The sequence below is a fragment of the Podarcis liolepis genome (assembly GCF_965112155.1).
Source record: "Podarcis liolepis genome assembly, chromosome: 3".
Taxonomy (NCBI): Eukaryota; Metazoa; Chordata; class Lepidosauria; order Squamata; family Lacertidae; genus Podarcis; species Podarcis liolepis.
The window spans coordinates 41,719,133-41,743,732 of record NC_139557.1 but is presented as its reverse complement, the minus strand read 5'-3'; the positions used below and the strand labels follow the sequence as shown (position 1 = coordinate 41,743,732).

The window sequence follows — 24,600 nt, the reverse complement described above, 5'->3', positions numbered from 1 at the left end:
AACATGTGTTTTGGGCGCCTTTAACCAAGTATCCCCTCCTTCTCAAGTGTTAATGTATGTTTACATTCTCAAGGTGATTGCTATTAGTAGTTTCACTTCTCCATCTGCGCTTTCCGCAGTCCTTTTTGAAAGTCCAAACGTAGGTTCTTTGATGCTACTTGTACAAGGGATAGTAGAGATGCCTTTTGGGTTGGTTGTATCTATGGGGTGGAGTACTTGGTCCTCTCATAGTAATATATGCTGTCCTTCCTTCTTTTTCTGAAGCCTCCCAGGGGCTTGTGGTAGTTTGTCTATGGAACTTTTTTTTACTCACTGTGTTATTTTTATGGTGGTAGTTCGTTTTTTATGAGCTGCTGTGAGATCTTCATATGCCTTAAGTTGTGTGCATGGTTTGTGGTGCAGAATTGCATTGTTGCAGTTGTAGAATTGGAGTTTTTAGTAGTTGTTCATGCCTGCAAAGTGGAGAAGATAACACTGTGTCCATTTCTCATCACCATTTTGTCTTCTACTCAGTGATCCTGTTGTGTATTTCTTGTTGCTTGCATTCAGTATTCACGATCAATTTTTTCCATAATGTTGCAGAGTGTGGAGCAGAGTAGTGATATGTGTGTTCCCCATCCTCTGGCTGCAGTTCAGATGTGACTGTGCAGCGTTGACTTATCGTGGCAATGTGTGCTGGCATTTGTTTTTAGTTGTGGTGCTTCATAAATATGTGTTACCTGTTGATAAAACATGGCTTCTATTTTGATAGCAGAAGCATTGTAAGATACATTGAATCTGCAAGAACTGAAGTTGAGAAGGGATCTATGTAAAGTTTATGCAATAGAAATCCAGACCTGTTAGATGCTCAAAAAGGGATGTGCAGAATTGAACTGTGATATACTTTTTTTCTTGAGCTCCATGTGTATTTTGATGTTCACAAATACCTCCTGTAGGAATAAGCTTTCCAGTCAGTTCAGCGGAAGGCACAGCAATTCATGAGTATCAGTAATGTTTGCTTCTTTTGAATTGAACTTTAGAAACCGTACTGGTATGAGAACTCTGCTTGTTCATTGAAGCTCCTGTGCCTGTGAGATGTTACTAGACTTGGGAATTACTTGCGAGCATGCTTTTAATGTGGCACTTAATGTATTGGATTCCTATTGCTCACTGAGGTTTCTGAGTACTTCTGCAGTTTTCCTGTTCTTCCATAAACTAGAAGGATATGTTTAATTGTCTGAAAAAATAGGTAAGTGTAAGAACATAAGAAGCCCTGCTGGCTCAAAGGCCCATCTAGTCCAGGATCCTGTTCACATAGTAGCCAACGAGATTCCTCTAGGAAGCCTGCAGCAACACTCCTGCCACTTGTGTTCCCCGTCAAATGGCATTCAGAGGCCTGCCACCTCTGATACTAGAGAAAAAAATTCAATCTTGGGAATGCCAATGATTTAAATAACTATCTGATAAAGCTACATGTCCCAAGTGTAGAATGCAAATCTAGACACTACCGAATGCTTCTAAACATTGCTTCCCTAACTTGGTCGCCAAATGGTCATTCATTCAATGGAAGGCAAGAATGGGATCTGTTTGTGTAGACTGGGAACCCTTATTGGGAGTACAGATTCTTGTTTGTAAAGCCTTTTTTGACTTTCTGCTAAAAATGTGAAAGTTAGGCACACTTTGGCAGATTCAATACTGCTCCTCCCACCCATGTTTTGATAGAATGTGTGGCTGGAACATGTAAAGAAGCTGTCTGAAAAATGTTAACACACACCAGAAACCATTCAGTTTACATGTATTATATCCATTCATTATGTTATTAATTAATTTTATGAAACAATGCCTTTTTAGAAATGGATTTTTTTCTGTCAGAAAAATATAACAGTGGACAATTTTCTGGCACACATCTGTAAGTATAGTAAGAATTAAATTAGACTCTTGGCAGTGGTAAATGCACTCGCTAATTGTGCTAGCACAACATTGAGGATGATTCATATATGACCCTTCTATGATAGGTGTAGAGTTGTGTTGGGAAAGAAATATTTGTTTAGAAGTTCACGATAGTTGCTTTTCCGTCTGTGCTATAAGATTGCTTAGGGGAAGAAAAAGTTATAGCATTTGGCATTCTTGTTATGACATAGCTGGCATAGTCTTTTCTAGCTGTATATATTTTGCATACTGGATTGGAGCCAGGTTAATTTATTTGCACTTTGATTTTGAGTGAGCGTGTCAAGTATTTCTCAGAAAGCATATACAGAGCAGGAAAAGATATGGAAAAAGTCACCTAAACTGATTTAAGGGCTGGAGCACTTCCTCTGCAATGAAATACTAAAGCAATTGCATTACCTTGTTGAGAAAAAAGAGAGATCGTGGGGGAATAAGGAAGTTGGTAACATTTTCTTCTTTTAGAGTGAGGCTAGTAACTTCAAGGCTAAGGACTTTCTCAGTGGTAGCAATTGAGGATGAGATTGGTAATAACAAGCTGCAGAAAGTTTTTGAAAATAGCATGTGCTATTGCATGGTTTATTTTCCTACTATCTATTGTGTTTTTAAATGGATTGAATTGTTCATTGTTTAGATCTTTTTAAAAAGATTTTTTTTTAAAAAAAATTGTGGCCTGTCTTGAATATCTGTGCAGACCAGAAAATAGAATATGAAATAATGTAATAAATGCTTTTATTTACACTTACCCTTATTTGCACTTACCCTGCCCTTTCAACTTTTCTATTGTGAAGCTCTGCATATTACACTGCTGGGCACTGCTTGCATACCCACACTACATCAGACCTCATACAGAAGCTCTTGAGTTGTCCTGTTCTTCCAGGTCTCGTTTACAGCTCCTCTCATGTTGATTATTATAGCTGTGAAAGTTCCTAAGCCCATGTTGGGATGCCTCACTTTGTCCCTACTTTCCAGTAAGTATTATAACCCTAGTCATATTTCTGGACCAGTCCAGATCAGAGTCTATCGTCCTGCATTCTATTTAAAGTAGTGACCAGCTGCATGGTTTGCAGCCTCCTCTCCTATTAGTTGCTGCCTATAAAATGGGGATTCAGTTTATCACAATTATAATCATTTTAGATGTATTAACCACAAATTTGTGTGATCCCTGATAATGTCATCTAAAGCTAGTGACAACCACCATATTTTATGTGTGTTATACTCAGTCTTTTCTTAACTTTTACTTCTAGCTTCTGAGTTTCTTTGTTTTTTTGGTTTTAATGCTTTTAGTGGCTGTGCTTGGTTATCATAGGAATGAGCTACACTGAGCCTTGAACTTGTGTGCTCCCTCTCCTCTGGCATGGCTCTAAGGAAGCTTTGGCTTCCATTTTTGCTTACTTACAACTTGTCATTATGTCTAAATCCTAAACTTTTGTTAATCTTAACTATGGTTTGTTGCTTCAAACTATGCATACACCAGAGCCATGTTTTCATTTACTCATGGTTTTCTTGTTTGCTTTCTTTAATTGTCTGTTTCTATTACTATAATTTACAAATTCTGGGGAGTAAAACTACATTTAAAAAGCAACTAGTTTAACTACTTAAAATAAGTTTAAACTGGTTCAGATTCATTGTTGCAAATTCAATACTTGCAACAAAAGTGTCTATGAATTTTTGTTGTTAAAAGCAGGTTGGGTGAGAGCTAATAACTGTGCAGGAAGCTCCTCTGCCACCACCAGTTCATGCTTGCTGAGAAGCTACTTCCAAATGTTGGAGAACCAGGAGCTATAATCAGAAGTATCAGTTGCAGAAATCCTGGAGCATGCACAAAAGTGCTTGAGGGGATGTATGGGGATATTTAGATGCTGTACCACATTTTCAAGAATGAATTGAGTGCTTAGAAGGAGAATAAATTTCATCACTCCAAATGATAGTTCCAGTTGTGGTTATACTTTTCTCATGCAAACTAATTGATATCAGTTATGTTTATTTTTATGATTATGTGTGCATCTCCCCCATAGTAAAAAATACTTTAACTTTTATTGACAAGGAAATAATACTTTCAAACCTCCACCCATGAAGGACGTAGGCATTTGTCTAGATCAGGCATAGGCAACCTTCAGCCCTCCAACCTTCGGCTACAGTTCCCATCATCTCTGACCACTGGTCCTGTTAGCTAGGGGTCATGGGAGTTGTAGGTCAAAACATCTGGACAGCCGAAGGTTGCCTTTGCCTGGTCTAGATGTTTTGATGCTTGAATTGTCACACTCTTTGGGAACCTGATCAGTGTTATATATTTGTATCCTGTCTTCCTGACTGACAATAGACTTCTAAGGTATCTGAAAGTAGATGAAAACTGATATATATTAACAAATTAATAAGATTGTTTAAAGAGGAAAGACTGACTTTTATTTAGAAAGGAAGAGGGGGAACAGTGATGGCACATGTGCTCTTCCTGGGCCTTAGATGTTGCCACTTGTGTCTGTTTCAACTGCTGTTCTCTGAAGGTTCCATGGAAACCATAGAGGATAGTAGACCCCTCCCTTGTTTGTTACCTATAAATCAGGGCCAGGGAGTACCAGATGTTTCAGTTCCCAAGAGAATAGAGCATCTTCTCACATGGGCAGCTGGACAATCAGCAACTCCTAGCATTTTCTGATGACGGGGGCCTGATGAAGGTTCTGGGGGGGACGGTGATGGAAAATGTCCTGTCCCTGAGCTTTACTACTGGTGCTGTGATTCTTTCAACTGCTGCTTTTAAAAGTTCCATGTTGACACTATGGGTGAATAACATCTCTCCACAAAAAAGTATGCTACCTTATAACCCATGATCAGCTACTACCAGATTGATTAGTAATCATCTGATGTTGCAGCTCCAGACTTGCTGTAATTTAGTTCACTCTAATGGCCCAGTATTTTTACCCTGATTCCTTCAGTTCCCCTGGTCACTGGCAAATGGGTACTGATTATAATTTTCATGGGGCACATGACTGAGTTCTTCCCTCCAGCCCCAAAGAATTTTTTCCCACCCAGGATTACCTTCACAGCTAAAGAAAGGATAAAAATTATTCCCTGCAAGGAAGCAGTTGAATTGGTAGCAAGTACTTTTTAACTCTACAGTTTTTATTTGAAGTATTTTGGGATTTCTAACCTCAGAAATTCAGGATGGTGTCATTGGATACAGCCTTTTTCTCATACTAGTTGGAACATGGTTCCCATCAGGTAATTGATCATGCCTGATTCTCATGGCAATGGCCTCAGTCACAGCAACAGGCTTTGCCTCTGTTGCCCTTTCAGACTGAAAGCATGGACAGAATTCATGATGAATAGATTAATCAGATGATGCTCAGTCATGCACATTGTCCTTCTGCACAGCTCAAATTACCACCCATGTCTATGGATCTGTGGAGGAGGAGGATGGATCCAGCTGGCTGACTAACTGGATCCAGAGGCTGATAGCTTGTGAACTGACACAACAGCTAAGACTTCCTTTCTGTTCACCTGTTGTGGTGCTTCTTTCTGGACATGATTTGGCCATCATGAGGCTCCTTTTATGTCTTTGAAAAAGCTGTTTGACTGTGGGCTCAGTTTTCTATCTGGTGAGTGCTCTTGGCAAGGTACTCTGCGAGTCCTGTTTACTCCACAGATTTCTGTGGCAGCGATCATCACATGATTCTCACCAAGGCTGGGGAGTAGGTTGTGGGAAACTCATCATTTCTTCTTTGTGGTATGAGGCCCTTGAAATGTCCATACTCTTCCACATATTTTGGCCTGCAAGATTCCCCTTGGAAATATTTCCTCATAGCATAGCAACCATACCCAGAATAAGTAATTAGAGAAGTATGGAATCAGGTACTCTTGCCTCTGAACTTTAGCATAGCAGTGGGGCGTACACAGTGGCATCATTCCTACAGCAGTTGATCTCTGGGAGAGGATGATGATCTCGCAGGCTTCTTGGTCAGATGGGATGCTGATTGCACTGTGGTCCAATACTTGTTCCACTTCTGGGGATCTCTACCTCTGCTAACAATGAGTACCTCTAAATCTGTTGCTGAGCAACCATGGGTTGTTGGAGAATACATTTCTTTTCAGGTGGGATGACTATTTCCTTTCATGCTATCTTGCTGATAACAAGGACCATCACAAAGATAAGATGGACAAGATAGACTGCATTCTTTCCAAGACTGCCATGATTACTACTGTTTGCTGGACTTTTCAGACCTTTCTCCTTCAGATTAAGAGCAGACTTTCCTTCCCAACAATGTCAGATCTCAAGAGGATAGTCTGTCAGGTATTTCGGATGAGACTGAGGGGCATGTGGTCTTCTCTAAGGTTCTCGTCTGACAAGGACCCCAGGGTATGCTTTGGAAGAACAACAACCCTACAGAGAACTCCTGCACAGCTGGGACCTGGAAGAACTCTGTTTCATTGCTGATTAAGCAGAATTTTGTTTTTTGCAGTTTTTCAAAGGGGCAGGGGAAACCTTAAGGGAAGTGGAAGTTTATGCAGTATTTTTTTATAAAACAAAACCTCTCTGCTTTAACAAAAGAAAATGTATCATAACTTAGAATATAAAATTGCACCATTTAATATGTTTTTAATGAAATTAAAAATGGTGAACTGCAAATACCCAAATTTTAGTCTACTCAAACTTCCAGATTTTTCCTTTCAGGCTCTGGAACGCATAGTTCCTGTTCCACCTTTTTCCTGACCTTTTTTTTAAATCATCTAGCAGGCCAGGGCAGTGAGTTACTTGTTTCCCAGTTTGTAGCCAGGTGTCTGTCACAGTCATTTTGAGGGAAGAGGTGGAAGGGATCATCTTTGAAAAGAAAAGCATATTTCACAGGACACTCACCCACAGTGTTCTCCCCACATTTCCCCTGGAAACATTTAAAATTTATTTTGGAGGGGAAATAATTCTTCCCTACTCTGTATCTCGCCCACCCCCCCCAACATGGGTCTTGACGTCTCTAACTTGACCTCTTTGGGCCTGGAGTATTTGCTGCATATGCTGGAGGGTCTTCAGAGCAGGTCAGCAGCTTTTAGCCAGGATTTCTCAGTGGATCCTATAAATTCAGAAGCATTATAGCACTCAGTATCAGGGTTGGGGGGAGGCAGGAGAAGGCTGCTCCTAACCCTAATGTTTCACTCATCTTTCACCTTCTCGGTTTCAGAGATTGCCTTCCTGAAAGCTGAAGCAAACTATCACCTATTCACAAGGAACTGTAATGAAGGCTACTCAAGTTCTTGTTCATCAGATCCTTGACCAAGTTTTTAAAAAAACAAAACGAGTTTGGGTGTTTCCTCAACCTCTAACAAGAGTGCTGCTGTTGAGTTCCCCATGACTCTCTATGACTTTCTCCAGAGTGCTAAGCTGCAAAGGGCTCATAGAGGCCAATTTTGTTACCCCAACATTTTGCGTCCCCTCCCCCCATTTGACACTCTTTCCATAGTTTCTGGTGTATACTGAGTGTGCTCAGTCCTCATTCTGTTCTTGTGAGGTCTCTCTTGTACCTTCTGCAATCATGCTACATCTTCACCTTCCCCCCCCCCCCAGTGTCTCCAATTTGTCTCTATTGCTGTAGGTATGGTTTTCCTATTGGAGGGATAGTTAACCTTTTTGAAGCCATGCTAATTATCTTGAAGCGGTGAATTTCATAGTTCCATCATGTGTTTTATATAAAAGTTTTTTTTTTTATTTTTGCCTGTTCTGAATGTACTACCAGTATGTTCTGTTGGGTGGCCCTGAGATCAAGTATTAGGAGAGAGGACAAAATCATTTCTCTTTCAGCTTTTTCTACACTGCATAAGTTTATTCAACTGTCACACCTCACTTCTTAATCCTTTAAGAACAGTTATGTATTGTTTTAGTTCAATTTGCATTTACTTACTTTTTAAGGATTATCTTAAATATGTTTTTAATGTTTCATATTTTATCAGTATTTTAATTTGTGTGGGTCGCTAAAGTCTCTGGGTGAAAAGTGGAATATAAATATAATAATTATAATAATATTAGTTACTAGTGTCCTTTTTCTTGCTTATTAATACTAAAGTAAGGCTCTAGAGGAATACATTAAAAATACATTTTTGTTCCTCCTTATTCGGGGCCTTACTTTCTTTCTTCTAAAATTTTGCTTGCCTGTTGACTGACAAGCCTCATTCACAATCACAAAGACATATGATAGAAAAATTGAATTAAAAGAAAAGGGAGAAACCTTTTAAATTTTCTCTAGAAGCTATAACTGGTAGTGAGAAAAGCAAATAGAAGTAATTTTTCACTTCTAGAACTTTGGTTTTGATTGATTGTTACGCAAAGTGTGGCCAGAGCATGTTGTAAATTTAATTTAATTTCTTACTAAAAAGTTAGTGATGTCCTTTAAATCCAGCAGTTTGTGTTAATTCAAATCATGCCCCAATTGGTTTTTATCCATTCACTTCGGTGAGTACAGCAAAATATTCTCCTGTGCACTATATAAGTATGAAAGGGGGAGGTGTGCCACCTTTTTCTTTTTCTTTTATTAAAAAATAGTCTGTTAGATGTGTCATTCTGCAGCAATTGACAAAAGTGCAGTGAGAAAAACACCCATCTACAAAGGCAAGGTAGGGGGCGGGAGGACCCTTTAAAAACAAAAATTAAGCTTTTTTTAAAAAAAAGATTATCTTTTGTGCAACTACTTCAGTGAGAAGGGAGAAAGCTGGGTTGCTTGTCACTGATTACGTCATAAATTGTCTCCTGTAGATTGATGAACTTGGATAATGACATTTTCATGTGGCAATTAAAATAATAATGAACATTTTTATCTGGGGAGGAGTACTGCATTTTTCTGCATTCTGAATATAATAACCTTGTAACTTAAGTGCTATTGAGAGAAAAGACATGCAGATGTGCACACAAATTAGAAAAAATATTCTTTTAATATATAATAAACTAGTCATCTGGGAAAACCCGTTGTTAAAAAGAGTATCATCACAATTGATACTGTTTGAGTATTTGAACAAGAAGTGCATGAATTGCATGATGGGGTTCATACTGAGAGGGAAAATACAGTGCGGAAAAGTTTTCCTGCTGAGATATAAAGAGTAAACAGTTCTGTCTTTGCAGATCCAAATTTGGCTGCATTTGCATGTAATGGTAAGCCAGGGTTTCTGGCTTATTGTGGTATACTATAAATAAACAGTGTGCTAGTTCACACTGTGCGATCACTCCTTCTTTGCTTCTCCTCTGGTGCAGTAAACAATCCAGGAAGCCTTGACTTTCCATTATGTCCAAACCCAAGGATCTTGGTTTGTTTATCCCTAATAAGTCATGATCTATAAGTTAACAACAAACCCATGGCTTAAGATTTGACGAGAAACAAACTGCAATCCCTGGTTTGGTAGAACTGACTTTGGTAACTGCTCCTACTTTGTAGAGAAACAGACCACAAGCCTGGGTTCGGACAGCAGTACAAACCAGACTGTGAGGCAGCCAGAGTAAGGGAGGTGGTCAAGGGAACTTCAGTGTGTACTAGCACACTCATTCATATTAAATGAATCAGACCTATGTATGTGCAGTGTTTTAACTATCAAAACATTTTAATGTTAATGCTAAATACTATTTCTAAAATATGTCACCTTGTTTTCAAATTGACTCATTATGATACTGCGTATTCAATACTATTTCTGTAGTGATTCAAATAATTTTGTTTTCAAATTCATAAATATTTTAAACATGAGGTTAGGGAAAAATCAGTCTAGATTTTATTTGTGTGTTCATGTGAGTCCTCCTTTAAATACTGCTTTTATTGTTGTGTATACTAGAAATCATAGAAGCATTTCAGGTGTCAAATACTGTCACCTTTTCAAAACATCACCCCCCGATACTTTTCTAAATTAACAGAAGAATATTGGATATTTAACTCCTGGTTTCTTCTTAACAGGTAAAATACTATAGACACTTGGCACCTGATCACCTGCTTCAGATATGCCATCGACTAGGACCACTTCTAGAGCAAGAAATTCCTCAGAGCGTTCCAGGAGTCCAAACATTATTAGGAGCTGGAAGACAGTCTTTGCTTCGCACAAGTAAAAGTATGGTTCCCCCACCCCCCAAATGATTTGTACACTTATTTTGTTATGTTTCTATGTTTATGTTTTATTTTATATAATCAAATAGGCTGCAAGCATGTGGTGTGGAAGGGATCTGCTCTTGCTGCATTGCACTGTGGAAGACCTCCAGAGTCTCCAGTAAACTATGGCAGTCCACCTAGTATAGGTAAGAGTCTTACTAAATAAGTGTGTAACATTGCTAGTGCAGCAGTTGGATTTATGTCAGTAAGCGTTGGTGGCCATTTGTTGCTGTGGTGTGTGTTACTTCTACCACTTAGAATTTTTCTGTATGTTAGTCCTGGTGCTCATAAATCCTAGTATGACATCTGATTTCAGGCTTTAGGAAGGCATCTACGTATTCAAAATAGATGATTAGATGCCTTTGCACGTGTTTGTAACCATCACATCCCAGTGTCTGGGAGACTTCAGCACTGACTGAAACCTGCCAGACATTTGATTATAGTGTACATCTAATGAACATCTAATCCTGTGCCTACAGGATTATTTCTGCATGCATGCTTTCTCTTTACACTCTTCTTTTTTTGCCCATCAGTCTAGGTAGCAAGTCCAAATTGCTTCTCTTTCTTGTAGTTAGTAGTTTCTGTGCAAAAAGGTACTTGGGAGCTTGGAGAAGATGACATGTTTGCAAGTTAGTATAGAAAATGGCCAAGAGGAAGTCATAATCTGTTTCTTCCCACATTTATTGTCTTCCTATTGAATAGTAACAGTGAAAGAATTGGGGGATCACTGGTGGTCAACTTTTTACTATCCAAAAAGGAACTATTTAGGAACCATTTTTGTATTGCTTTAGGAATGATATTTGCCTCTTTCTGGATAGCCACCTGACTGACATACAAAATGCTTTTTTTTTTAATAGCTGAAACTCTCTTTTCAAGAAAACTAAATGGAAAATACAGGCTTGAACAACTTGTTCCAACTGCTGTATATCAACATATGAAAATGCACAAGCGAATCCTAGGACATTTGTCTTCGGTATATTGTGTAACGTTTGACCGAACAGGCAGACGGATATTCACTGTAAGTGCAAATTCATGAAAATGTGCATAGTCATAAAAATGTTTAAATATATCTTTAAGGATGATGTACTGTACACATTACTATGATGCAAAGCAGGTAGCTTATGGCAAAAGGTTAATTCATCTCGTTAAGCACAAAATTTCTACATTTCTCTCACTTATGGTGCTCTTGAAGGGGGGGGGGTAGTTCTGTGGAGCCTCTTCTGAGGTGCTGGTCTCAGCAGTCCTATTTCAGGACGAATGTAATACTTTCTGTGGTGGTACAGGCCAGCCTCATAGTCTTCTTTTGACAAGAAGACCTGCTTTCTTTGGAAATAGTTGCGAAAAGCAATATTTTACCTGGATATAAACAGAGGGACATTTTGGAAGCAGGAACCTCCCGCTGGAGGCAGGAAATTCATAATGAACTTAACTGAGAGAAGGGACTCCATGGTCTGTTTCTGCTTGTTTTGCTATGGTGTTTATTTCTTCTGTCACATGTGCCCTTGGTTGCGTTTTATTCCTCTTCCTTTTCCGAGTGGATGAAAGGTAGGGCGCAGAGGGCCTTCTGGCGGTTCCCTCACTGCGAGAAGCAAAGCTACAGGGAACCAGGCAGAGGGCCTTCTCGGTAGTGGTGCCCACCCTGTGGAACGCCATCTCATCAGATGTGAAAGAAATAAGCAACTATCTGACATTTAGAAGACATCTGAAGGCAGCCTTGTTTAGGGAAGTTTTTAATGTCTGGCGTTTTAATGTATTTTTAATCTTTTTTTGGAAGCTACCCAGGATGGCTGAGGTCTGGCTTTAGCAGTTACCGGTAATTTAGGTGAAAAATTGTATCATTTTTTGTTTGTGTGGAAGATCTCACTGCAGTTGCAGTTCAGACTTCTGACTCTAGGAGAGGAACATTTGGCGAGTCATCTTGCCACTCCAAAGTATCGTAGCTTTGTTATTTCACTTTCCTCTTTATCACCCAGGATCAACCTGGGGTTAGTGAAGGTGATAATGATGGACTTTCTGTGTTTTTCTCCACCTGTGTACCTTCTGTTGTTCTGGGTAGGAAAGATTAAAGGTTGATTGGAAGTGACTGGAGGATAACATGGAATAATTCCCATTTCACTTGGATGTAGTAGGTATCCAAGTGAGTTATGTACCCTCCTGCTGCTTGGAAGGCAGGAAACCACATAACATAGGTTTGCTGATTCCCCATCAGATGAGTCTTCATTTCATTTCTTGACTCAGAACAATCCCGTTTCCTCTCCTCCATTGTGTTTATTTCTCAATCTCAGAGAAATGTGTTTTTTCCCTTGTATTCTGTTTTTCCTGCCATTTTTGTCTTTGCCTCTTCTCTGCCGTTGCTGCTGTCTATCATTTTTTATGTAAAGAAGAAGCGAGAGATCATTCTATTCCTATGCCTCTCCTCTCAGACTTGCCCCTTGCCTTCCTGCTGCTCAACTCTTGGCAAGGGAAGCGCCTAAGGCCACCTCTTCTGTAAAGCACATCTTAGTGGTCAAAACCAAGTGGGCTGTCTGAGCAGTGGCTGCAGTGAAGTTTCCGCTGACTTCCTCACCCATTGTACTTGTTCATCAGGAGCAGTCAGATTGTCTCCTGGAAGGGCTTCAGCCATCCTGGCTGTAGATGCAACTAGAGCATTGATTTCTGCCATTTCTCCTTTCACTCCCCTATTGACAACTCTGGTGTCTTCCCTGCTCCCCACAAAAGCAGCTAATACTGTCTCCTGCCCCTTTATCTTCCACTCTTTGCCCCGCAGGCCTTAACTGAATTGCTTGTAACTGTGCAGTGCCTTATATGAACCAGCAGAGGGTGCAGGATCCCAACAACTTGATTGAAAAACACAATTGGATGGTGGGGGGCTTACTCTTAATACAGCTCTTGTTGTAGGTGCCATGCAGAGTGTTTGGATAAAACACTGGAACATTGATACCACTTCTAGGTCTAATATAGCAACAATCCTAGTGGAAGATTGCAGCATTTCCTACCTGCATGGCAACATAAAATGCAAGATTGCTGGAAAAGGTTAAAAGTAGTGGTGGCAATATTTGTATTAGTAACTTTAAACTATGGGTTCAACTTCCCCTGCCCCCAGACACAGTCATGGCTATATGCGCTTTGTATTTCTCTCTCTGTCCCCCCCCCCCGATGTTTGGAGTTTTGGGGAAAGGCTTAGATGGGCTTGAGCCCTTTTGTTCTGGTGATCATGATAATTGGTGATGGTTGTGGTGGCAATTACAGTTGCTTATTCTGCTCTAGTGAACAGAGCACAGTGCTGGAAGTTGTTTATGTATGGGGTCACTGGGAAAGATGTAGTCTACTCTCCCCTCTCGATAGGCCCGTATAGGTGTCACTGAACTTCCTTTCATACATTCCCTTATTAAGAGAATTTGCTGTCAGACTTAATGTTGTAATGCTTAGATCTCAGTGAAAGTGATAATTAAAAGTAGGCAATCAGACTAAAAGGATTTTGGTTTTTCTTCTTCTCCATGAATTACCTATGCCAGCACTCGTACACTGAGAACTTGTAAATGATACTAAGGATAAGAAGTCTTAACACAATGCAGTAAATAGTCCCTAAAGGCTTATTTTAACAGAAATGCTGGCATTTAATGCAGTGTTTGGAATTCAATTTAATTGCGTTAATTCTGTAGCTTTGCCATCATATCATTAATGTTTTGCTCTTTCTTAATTTTTAGCATGTGTAACTTTTGCAGTTGTTGAAATATATATGTCTATTTCTGCTGTAGAAGGAAGGTGTGTGATGCTATTGGGCAGGGCAGGGCAGGGCAGGGAGGAGAGATTCACATTCGGTACAATGACTGAATAGGAATCAGAAGCAAACTTCCTTGCAGAAGGGATTGCTTGGATCCAAATGAGTGTATATCAGGGTCCGTATTAGGATCCATATGAAATCTGTATTGGAGTCTCATAAACTAGCTAAGCTCATAAACTAGCTAAGTGCCATGAACTTCAATTGGGCAGTAATTGTGGTTAATCTTTTTAAGGGTTCTGATGATTGTCTTGTGAAAATCTGGGCGACAGATGATGGAAGGTTGCTTGCTACTTTAAGAGGACATGCAGCGGAAATATCGGACATGGCTGTTAATTATGAGAATACCATGATTGCTGCAGGGAGCTGTGACAAAATGATCAGAGTGTGGTGTCTCCGAACATGTGCCCCTTTGGCAGTTTTGCAAGGCCACAGTGCATCCATAACATCACTACAGGTAACAGTTTGCTTCCTTCTATGGCATGATTTGAGTATTATTAATGTTATCTTCTCACTTGTGGATATCTATGACACTTGACTTAAACAAGGCAGGGCTGCTCAGTCAGATATCAAATGCTTAGACAAATGCTTATGTATGAATTGTTAAGTGGATTATTTTGCATTCCTGTTTGAAACAGTATAGGTATTAACTGTTCTGAACAAAGACAATGGCAGGGGAGAAGGAATATTATTTGTGATTTTGTTTGTGAGTGTGTGCGTGCACGTGCTTTCTTCTGCCTGCAGTGAAGAGCTTTCTGACAGACTTATGCATGTGGCTGATTAAGTAACTTTTTATAGAAGTGGTAATTATGATAGAAATTTTACTTTATACTGAATCATTTGGATCACTTGTTTTCACTGTTTGCTAAAAATCAAGAATTATAAATAGCTTTATTTGTTTTGCAGTTTTCACCACTATGCAGCGGCTCAAAGCGATACCTGTCTTCAACTGGGGCAGATGGCACTATTTGCTTTTGGTTATGGGATGCTGGTACACTTAAAATAAAGTTAGTTTCTCTCTTGTATGGTATTAAGCACACTGTGGAATTTTAAACATTGCAGTTGATAATGGGTGGCTTTTGGAAGTTATGGGCTTTTATTGTTGTTGTTTAAATTTATATACTGCCCTTCACCTGAGGATCATAGGGTGGTTTACAGAATGAAAGCACAAACATACATTATATAATAACAAACAAAACCATACCCCCTCACAGTTTAAAAGGCCATAGATTGTTTAAATAGCCAAAGGCCTAGGAGAAGGAGGTTTTTGCCTAGTGTCTAAAGAAGGCACCAGGGAAGCTTCCCTAGGGAGAGCATTCCACAAACAGGAAGCCACTGGAGAAAGAGCCCATTCTTGTGTTGTCAGCCTTCCAACCTCTTGTGGAGGAGACACACAAAGAAGGGCTTCAGATGATGATTGCAGCATCTGGGTCGGTTCATGTTGGAAGAGGTGATCCTTAAGGTATTGTGGTCCTGAGCCATTTAAGGCTGTGTAGGTCAAAGCCAGCACTTTGAATTGTGCCCAGAAACTAATTGGCAGCCATTGAAGTCGGGTCAGGATTGGTGCAATATCCTCAAACTATCCTGCGCTGGTGAGCATTTCTTATTCTCTCCCCTCCCCCCAAACTCTCTAGAGGTGGTTTTATGTGTGCATTGGGGTCTGGAGGGGACAGCAGAAGTAGAGGAAGCTCTATAGAATTCTGCCCTAGGTTGTTTCTGTGTGTGTCGGTGCTAATATTATAATTTATATTGCTTTCTATATATCAGAAAAAGTAGCAGAGGATTCATTCTAGCATAACAGAAAAATCCTATGCCTGTTCATTCATAAGTAAGCTACATTGTCTTCAGTGAGGCTTGCTTCTTGGTTGATGCTCTTAGGATTATAGACTTAGTTTATTCTTATTCAAGTCCCATTGAGTTTAATTAAACTTCTAGTTAAGTATGTGTAGGATTGCTGCCTAAGCCACAAATCTTCAGTGTTAGGGTTCAAAAGTCTCCTCCCATTACTACTTTTGAAATGATGATGCAGCGTTTAAACACAGTCTGTTTACTGTTTTACTAATTTCAGTTACAGCATTTTTTATTATAAAAACGTTTCAAAATGTCTGAGCTGAATGTAAGCATCCATGTTAAGGCTACTAATGTAACCTCTTTGGTAAATCAATGACTCTACTGGACGTCTTTGAGACATTGGGTGATTAACAGATGGGCAGCCTTAGACACCTGTCAAATTGGACCATGAGGGAGGAAGATAAGAATCTAGCCCTTTGGCCATATTCAGTTCTCCACCCTCATTGTAAGTGTCTACATTTTCATAGAGCAAAATGTTGGTAGGTAGCATGGGCATATGTTTTAGATAGTGCTTCTATGCTGTATGACAGATCTATTTAATTACAAATCAATACGTTTTTTAACCAAGATAGTATGTGTTCTTACAGGAAATACTCTTAATGAAACTGACTTCAATAGGCCACTGATTTATGTTAGCAACCCTTGATTGGCTTTCTCCTATATTAGAACATAAGAAAGGATGGGATTCTTGATTTGTGTATTGAAACTCGGAGAATGTACCTGGGATATATGCCCGGGATTCACAATGTGGCTGTAGCTCTAGGCCATGTACCCATTGTGTGTTTGGAGACTTGTCTCCCTGTCACATCTTTCATATTTATTGCAACAAACACCAATGTACCTGTAGTGCAGGGGAAAGTTGCTCTAGGCAAAGAGTAGACAGTTTATGAAATGACTTTGTAGTCCTTTCAAAAAGAAATAAAAAGGCATGGCTCTGGAAAATACTGACAATACCCAACACAGAGATGTGGTTTCTAATGCATCACAGCCTTTATTTTATTACTACAAAGTACTGTTCAGATCCCTGTAAAAGGAACTAAAACGTATACTGTTATAAAAACCTGTCTTCGGTAAGGTTGTATTTTGCTTTTCTGTTACAATGGAGTTTGCTTCATTATCCTAATTTGAATCCTACAATATTGCCCAGGGAATATAATTAAAGAAGATTTCCTACATGTTGTCCAGGCCTAGGGCTTGTGTCTAGATTTAGTATCAGAAGTAACCCTAGCTACTTCCATCATTATAAAGCATAATAAGAATAATTTTATGAAATCTTGGCTTCTGATGCACAGCATGGTGATTTTTGCAATTATGAAATGAATGAGACTCTGATTTATAACAAGCAGTTGGTGAAGTACTGCAAGAGAAAAACCATGCCATAATTTATTTTTTAAAAACTCCCCCCTACCCCTGCCCCATATTAACATTGCATGGAGTTGGTTGCTGATTGCAACCTATTTCACAGAGATCACTAATAAACTAAAAACAGATTAAAATATGCACCAGCACTCTCAATATCTGGGTAGACTTATCTAAACAAAAATGTTTTGTACAAAGAGTACAGTGAAGGTGCATGCCTGATACCAATAGCCAAGGAGTTCCAAAGTGGGTACTTTGTGATACCTGTAAATATGCCAGTTCTGCAAATTGAAGCTGCTGAGTAGGTGTATATGGGGTAAGGAGGTCTCACAGGTAAACTGGCCCCAAGTTGTTAAGGGCTTTATATACTAGCAGTAATACCTTGAAATTGGCTTGGTAGCAAATTGGCAACTGGTGCAGGTCTCTGAACACAGGTGCTATATGCTGACAGGTCTCATTCCTGCTGCAGTGTTCTGCTTTATCTGCAGCTTCTGGATCAAAACATGGGAAACCCCACAATGAGTCTTGAAATTACCAATCCTTTAACTTTTGGGGCTCGACTTTCCCTGTCTAGGAATAGCTGTAGCTGTTGAACCAATTGCAGGTAGTTCTAGCCACTGAGGCAACCTGAGCTTCCAGTGACAGAATATATCTTAGCCTAAGAGAGTAGGATGAACTCTATTTTAGTTAAGTCTTCCTTCTCATTTAGATTAATGCCTTTATTTACGAGCTACTGACTAATTCAGTTGCTGTCTTAGGTTCTGTTCATGGTTTTAACTGTGTGTTTTAACCTTGCAGTCCAAGACCAACAAAGTTTACAGAGCGTCCAAGACCTGGAGTCCAAATGATCTGCTCATCTTTTAGTGCTGGTAAAGTGCTCCTCCTCTCAAACCCCGTATTAGTGACATATTCATAACTTTTAAAAATGTAGCAGTAGAATTTGCTAAGTAGCATCCTGATGCTGATTTCTAGATGTCTGAATTGTAAACAGTAAGCAAAGGATTTGTTGAAGGCCATCTTGTAAGGAGAGCAGTGTCTGAGAAAGACTTGTGATTTTCCATTAAGTCGCAACGTTCTTAAATGATACATAAATGATATACTGTACCTTTATCCTCTTCTGCCTATGAAAGCTTAATTGCTAAAATATGTGCTCAGGTGAAGTATCTAATAATTGTGTCTAGAAACATTGAATCTCAATATAGATTTGGATAGTGGTTGAGTAAAAGTATTATTGTTTTGGTGTTCAGATTTTTTTGTCCATGTCCATAATGATCAGTACACTGGAACAGACATTGGGAAGTGAGATGGAAGATTGTCAAATTGAGAAATAGAATATTATGATGATGATGGTACTTTTTGTTTTCTTTAGGTGGAATGTTTCTGGCCACTGGAAGTACAGATCACATCATTAGGGTTTATTACTTTGGATCAGGTCAGCCAGAGAAGATATCAGAGTTGGAGTTTCATACTGTAAATACCTCCTCAAAATTGCTTAGCTATTTGTTTGAAGTGCTTTGGCATCTTGTAGTCATGATGTTAATTTTTTTCTTGTTCACACAGGACAAAGTGGACAGCATTCAGTTTTCTAACACTAGTAATCGGTAAGCAACTTAACCATTTGTGTATATCATAAGGAATGCCTATCAAATTTGACCCCTATGGAACCAAAATCATTTCCCACCCATGGCCTAAGGATTTGGCAAGCTGAAAGGGTGTGTGTGCTGGTGAGCAGGGGGAGAATGGTTTTGATAAGGAGTAACAGGAGGGGATGGTTTTGGCAAGGTGATCGGAGGTGGATAGGTGGGTTTGGCAAACAAAGTGAGCTGCCCTTAGAAGATAAAATATATACTAGGGAGGGAAAAATGCTTTTAAAAATATTTGCTCCATCCCCATGTGAGGTGTTTTTTTTTTAAAAAAAGCTCTCTTGCATAATCCTGACCTTGTGTTCTGCAGGCTTCTGTTCTGCCTCTACATGATTCCTCTCTTCCAGCTGTGTTATCCAACAATTCTCCTTAGTGTCTTTTTTTGCTTGGTGCCTGAGCATTACCTGTGCTGCCTGAATCCAATGGCAGCTGTAGTCCAACAGCACCTAGAGGGCACCAGCATTGGCTTCCCCTGCTTCAGATTATATAGGTTGGAAGCTTTGGCATTAGGCTCAGGTTGTTGGGTAATAAAAGTTGGGCTGCAATCCTAAGCACATTTCCCTGGGAGTAAGTCCCAGTAAATCCATTGGACTTTGCTGAGCATTGGTCTACTTCTGAGTAGGCGTGTATAGGATTGCAGTATTGTTCTCGTTACACAGCACTTTGTGTATGTCCTGCAGATTCCATCTAACGCTGTTAGTCAAGAATTCAAGAAACCATAAATAGACTAGTGGACTTAAAAGTATCACTAGATTGCAATATGATCTTTTGTGAAATCTGTAGAGAAAGCATTGCAAAAAACCGTTTTGCTTGTGAAAGACAATTAAAGGCATTTTTCTCTTTGTTAGATTTGTCAGTGGAAGTCGTGATGGCACAGCACGCATCTGGATGTTCAAGAGAAGGGAGTGGAAGAGTATTTTGTTAGATATGGCTACTCGGCCTGCAGGGTAAGCCATTTTGATCTTGAGTATGTTGAGTATGTGGTTAGGAGTAGCTGAGGCATGAAATATTTAGGAGTCTGTTGGAAACAAAACAGGAAAGGAAGGGCAGGGGAGACAGGACAAGTGCCACTTAGAAATCAGTGAGGGCTCCATCCATACCACAATAGTAGGGATTGTGGACAAATGTTCTGATTCAACTAAGAATGTAAAAGGAATGAAGAATGAATATTGTTGGATAATAAATAACGAGATGAAAGATTTAAAAAAAATTATTAAAAGATGATCCAAAAAGAACTCCCTTAAGAGAATCAAGTCTTTTTGTCTTAAGGCCGCCCTTCAAAGAATTTTTACGTGTGTTTTTAAAAAATAATAATAATTCCAGTAGCCCTTTAAAGACCAACTAAGTATAAGCTTTCTAGGTATGAGCTTTCGTGTGTTTACACACTTCTTCAGATACTCTGAAGCAGAGGTTGCTGCAACCTTATAACTGTTGATGACTGTTACTGATAGCAGTTGGTTCCACAGGGAAGGGCAAGGGATTTTTAAAGGGATAGATGACCAAAATTAGATTTAGAATGTATAATAGGACATGAATCCAATATCTCTATTCAGACCAGGTATCTCCATAGTTTTTAGTTTGGTAATGAGTTGTAACTCAGCAACTTCTCTTTCAAGTATATGTCTAAAATTCTTTTGCAATAAGACAGCTACTTTAAGATCTTATATAGAATGTCCTGGGAGATTGAAGTGTTGGATAAGTTAGTAGAATTTTGGATTTTATGCATATATGATCATTGTAATCCTAGTTCTCAGGATAATTTTCAGCCACCTGTGTTTTTTTAATGTTCAGCTTTATTGTGCAGTCTCTTTGCATCTAGTACCTAGTGTGTGAAAGGATCATGACAACTTTCAAGTTGACCAAATCTCTAAAAATAATCTTTGCACTCCCGAAATTCTGACAGTTTCTGATTAACATTTTTATATGCTGTTTTGTTCATTATTTGTAGACAAACTTTACAAGGAGTAGAAGACAAAATCACAAAGCTGAAAGTTACAATGGTGGCTTGGGACCGTCATGACAACTCTGTTATTACTGCAGTTAATAACATGACTTTGAAAGTCTGGAACTCTTTTACTGGGCAACTTATTCATGTCCTTATGGTAAGGAAAATAAAGTAATATTCCTCTTTCTATAGGATTGCTGTGCCTTCCTACTGAAATTCTTCTGTTGTATATATATATTTAATTGTTTCAGATAGTTTAAAATATTGATCATGCAAGATAGGAGAACAAATTTTTGGAGGGTGGAAGTGTTGGAAATATTATAGATCCTAATGGGCTGGTTTGCATGTAATACTAAACTATGGTTTAGTGTTATGTAGTTGAGCTTCAGTGAGTGCCTCTCTATTTCATCCACTTTTTGTATGGCCAGGAAGAAAACTGCTTCTGAGATCACTCTCAGTTTCAAAAAAAATGGATTTCATAATAATATATAAGAATCTATTATTAGTTGCTAAATAAGCCAACTTTATAACAGGATTCCTGGTTTTTACATAGTGCTAAATCAGGATTCTTTGAAATGGTAAGGAATCTCATCATGGCCATGATGAAAATGTCATTGTATGGGATTTGGCTAAGGGAATGCTTAGAACTTACTACACTCCAACTTACTTACTCCAAATAATTGGATTTAACATGTTCAGTTTAGTTAATTTATTTTCTATTCTTTTTTAAATATCAGGGTCACGAGGATGAGGTATTTGTACTTGAGAGTCACCCCTTTGATCCTAGAGTTCTCTTCTCTGCTGGCCATGATGGAAATGTCATAGTATGGGATTTGACAAAGGGAGTAAAGATCCGATCTTACTTCAACATGGTAAATAATTTGGTTACTTACATAAAAAATGATGTTATAGAAGCTCATTTTTCCTTTAACAATTGAAATCAAGTATGTGGTATATACTTATTATAGATGCATACATAATACAGACAGATTAGTAATGTAAACACTAGTGTGCTGATACTTTACGTTTTTCTAGACTTATTAATGCATGTACATTGGATAGGTGATTTAAAAACTAATTGCTGCTTAGTCAGTTAAATCTGAAACCAAGAATATGGTGTAGATCCATTTTATTCATTATCACAGTTACATCTCAACTGGAACACCTATTCATCACTTGAGGAATTTTTTCAGTCAGGGTTGTTTGATGATGTTGTGTCAGCCCATCACTAGTCTGTCCAAATCTGGTCCATAGTTGGATCAGGTTTGGGCAAACGTAAGTAATTTAGGAACACCTTGAACATGACTTGAAAGATTAGATTAAATTTATTTTATAGAAAGAGAATGAAGAGCAGTATCCCCTGGTGGAGTTCATAGAGGTTTAGGGGCTGGTGATGATCGCATGTAACAGCACAAATGTGCAGATTGATGTGGGTGACATGGTGCTATAACTAGATCATTAAGCAGAAATTAAACCAGCGTTTCTGAGTTGAGGTGTAACAGGAAACATTTGCTATGATATTGGAAGTGCGGAGTGCAAAGAGGAGGGAGCCACAGCTTATTTTCCTGATATCATTAAGTAAACTGGGCCTCTGGCCAATCTTGCAAATGGAAATGTAGTGTACAAGATAGCATGTTGAAATGAGTTGGTCTCATGTCATTCATTGCATTCAGTCACACCAAGAAGGTATATACAGTCGTACCTTGGAAGTCGAATGGAATCTGTTCCGGAAGTCGGTTCGACTTCTAAAGCACGGCTTCTGATTGGCTGCAGGAAGCTCTTGCAGCCAATTGGAAGCCACGGAAGTCCCGTTGGACGTTGGGCTTCCAAAAATAGTTCGCAAACCTGAACAGTCATTTCTAGGTTTGCGGCGTTCAGGAGCCAAAATGTTTGAGAACTAAGGTGTTTGAAAACCAAGGTACGACTGTACCAGATGAACAAAGAAGCTCACTAAGATGCTTACCTGCTCAATGGACCAAGATACAAATGAGCCTTTTGGCCATGCTCATGTGCTCTTCCCTTCTTGCTGTGCCTAAATGCAAAATAGACACTAAACATAGTTTTCTATTCTGTGCAAACTGGGAAATGGTGGTTACCAGCTTTGGAACAAACCAGGATCATAAATCTAATTCAGAACATGGCTTAAGATCCTGGGTTGTTCTGAAACTGGTAGTCATAGTTTCCCAGTTCAGACAAAGCAAGAAGCAATTATTGTTTTGGTATTTCCTTATTTAATTATGGCTCGCATGAAGGGGCTGTGTACACTGACAAAGGGGTTGTTGATATCTTCGTTTATTTAGCAGAAGTATGATCATCTGAATGTGGCTGTGGTCCAGTTGCCTGGAACAGTTATTCTTTGCCAATAGCTATTTATAAAATTGCTGTATGAAGGAATTGGGACCACTTCCTTTATCCCTTGTAACAGGAACATTATTTGTATACAGCTGCTGCTTTGAACATGACAATTAAGAGGAATCCTTCACATACTAATATTGCTCATTTCTAAACTCTATGGTGAAATCCAACTTTAAAAGAACACTTGAGATTTATTGAAATGTTATAATTGAATTCTTTTTGCCTAGACTCTCTTTGGATAGTATGATACTATCTACTAATTCAGAGCAAATGGGTTCTTGTAAACTGTAAATCAAGCAGAGATTAAGGTTTGTGATACTCGTGATTATTCCACATCTCATGCTCATTCAGTAAATCCCTTGCATTTTTCAGTTGTTGTCTCTTGCTGAAGATAGTGTTGTATAAAAGAATAGATAAAACTGAGCCAGTGCAAACCAATGAGTTGCCTCGTGATCTTTTAGGGTGCTTCTTTTAGTAGTTGTGGTTATCACACACCATTTTGCTGTTAAGTGTAGCAGACGACTATCCAGGTTGTTTAAAATTAAGTATTTCACATCTCTATTGCTGTTCAGTACTTCCAGCACACCTTTTCAGCATCTGCCACTTTTCCAACCCTAAGCCTGCACTATTAATTCGATTCCCCTTATTGGGGATTAGATCCTGTTGAAATCAGGACTTTCTTTCAAGTAAACATGTATAGGATCAGGCTCTGAATGTTGTGTTAAGAAAAACTACTAAACTGGTAGTCAGATGACTTTTCTACGTAAACTAATTCTGTTTAACAGATTCGTAGACAAACTTGTAAGTCTTATAGCACTGAACATTTGAATAGCAACTGACGTGAGAGACAAGGCTGTATCCATTGCAGGCATTGTTAGCACAAATGCCTTTTTGAGCTTGTGCTGTGGAACTTCCTCTCTTCCCATGATACAAAGGGTCCAACCTCCTTTCCCTTTGATATCAAAGACTAAAAATTGTGCCATTAGAGAGCTTGAGTTGATACAAAATTTATGTAGCTATCTTTAATAAAGGTTGCTTATCCTATTCAACAACCCCTTCTTTGACTCTTTTTAGGATAGAATAGTAAATGCTTTTCTCCATCTCTTTGGTCCTGTTGTTTGGAAGTAAATTCTATTTGAACTAAATGGAATTTACTGTCAGGTAATATGTTTATTACTATGACTTCTTGTTTACTGATTCTGAAGCACATCTAGAATTTTGAAGAGGATGGAGTTACACCATAATCTCTGGGCCCGCTATGCTGTATACACTAATCAAGACAACCTCTGTACCTTATTTTCTCGATGAGAAATAGGCCTATTTATCATTCTCTTTCTTCAGAGAATGCAAGGTTCAGCTAGCTCTTATTTGTGGAAGGGAACCCCATTTCCTCGCTTGCCTTGCCATGGTTAGGTGAAAGTGTTTTGCGCTTAAGTGCCACTGAAATTATTTTGCAACTGGGAATATTGGTAGAGAACATAGGGCATGAAAGTATCATTCTCTTTCTTCAGAGAATGCAAGGTTCAGCTAGCTCTTATTTGCGGAAGGGAACCCCATTTCCTCGCTTGCCTTGCCATGGTTAGGTGAAAGTGTTTTGTGCTTAAGTGCCACTGAAATTATTTTGCAACTGGGAATATT

General features: G+C 39.0%; 1 protein-coding gene across 8 annotated transcripts in view; it reads left to right on the top strand.

Annotated features, from left to right (window-relative positions):
* PHIP (PHIP subunit of CUL4-Ring ligase complex) overlaps nucleotides 1-24,600 on the top strand; it is a 65,696-nt gene that overhangs the window by 6,255 nt on the left and 34,841 nt on the right. For all 8 annotated transcript variants that reach the window (XM_083497422.1, XM_083497418.1, XM_083497423.1 and 5 more), the window contains exons 5-15: nucleotides 9,840-9,990; nucleotides 10,076-10,174; nucleotides 10,886-11,046; nucleotides 14,045-14,266; nucleotides 14,716-14,816; nucleotides 17,818-17,888; nucleotides 18,389-18,489; nucleotides 18,580-18,620; nucleotides 19,511-19,609; nucleotides 20,611-20,764; nucleotides 21,345-21,479. In XM_083497422.1, the coding sequence (XP_083353548.1) occupies nucleotides 9,840-9,990; nucleotides 10,076-10,174; nucleotides 10,886-11,046; nucleotides 14,045-14,266; nucleotides 14,716-14,816; nucleotides 17,818-17,888; nucleotides 18,389-18,489; nucleotides 18,580-18,620; nucleotides 19,511-19,609; nucleotides 20,611-20,764; nucleotides 21,345-21,479 (1,335 nt within the window). The remainder of the gene's footprint in view (nucleotides 1-9,839; nucleotides 9,991-10,075; nucleotides 10,175-10,885; nucleotides 11,047-14,044; nucleotides 14,267-14,715; nucleotides 14,817-17,817; nucleotides 17,889-18,388; nucleotides 18,490-18,579; nucleotides 18,621-19,510; nucleotides 19,610-20,610; nucleotides 20,765-21,344; nucleotides 21,480-24,600) is intronic.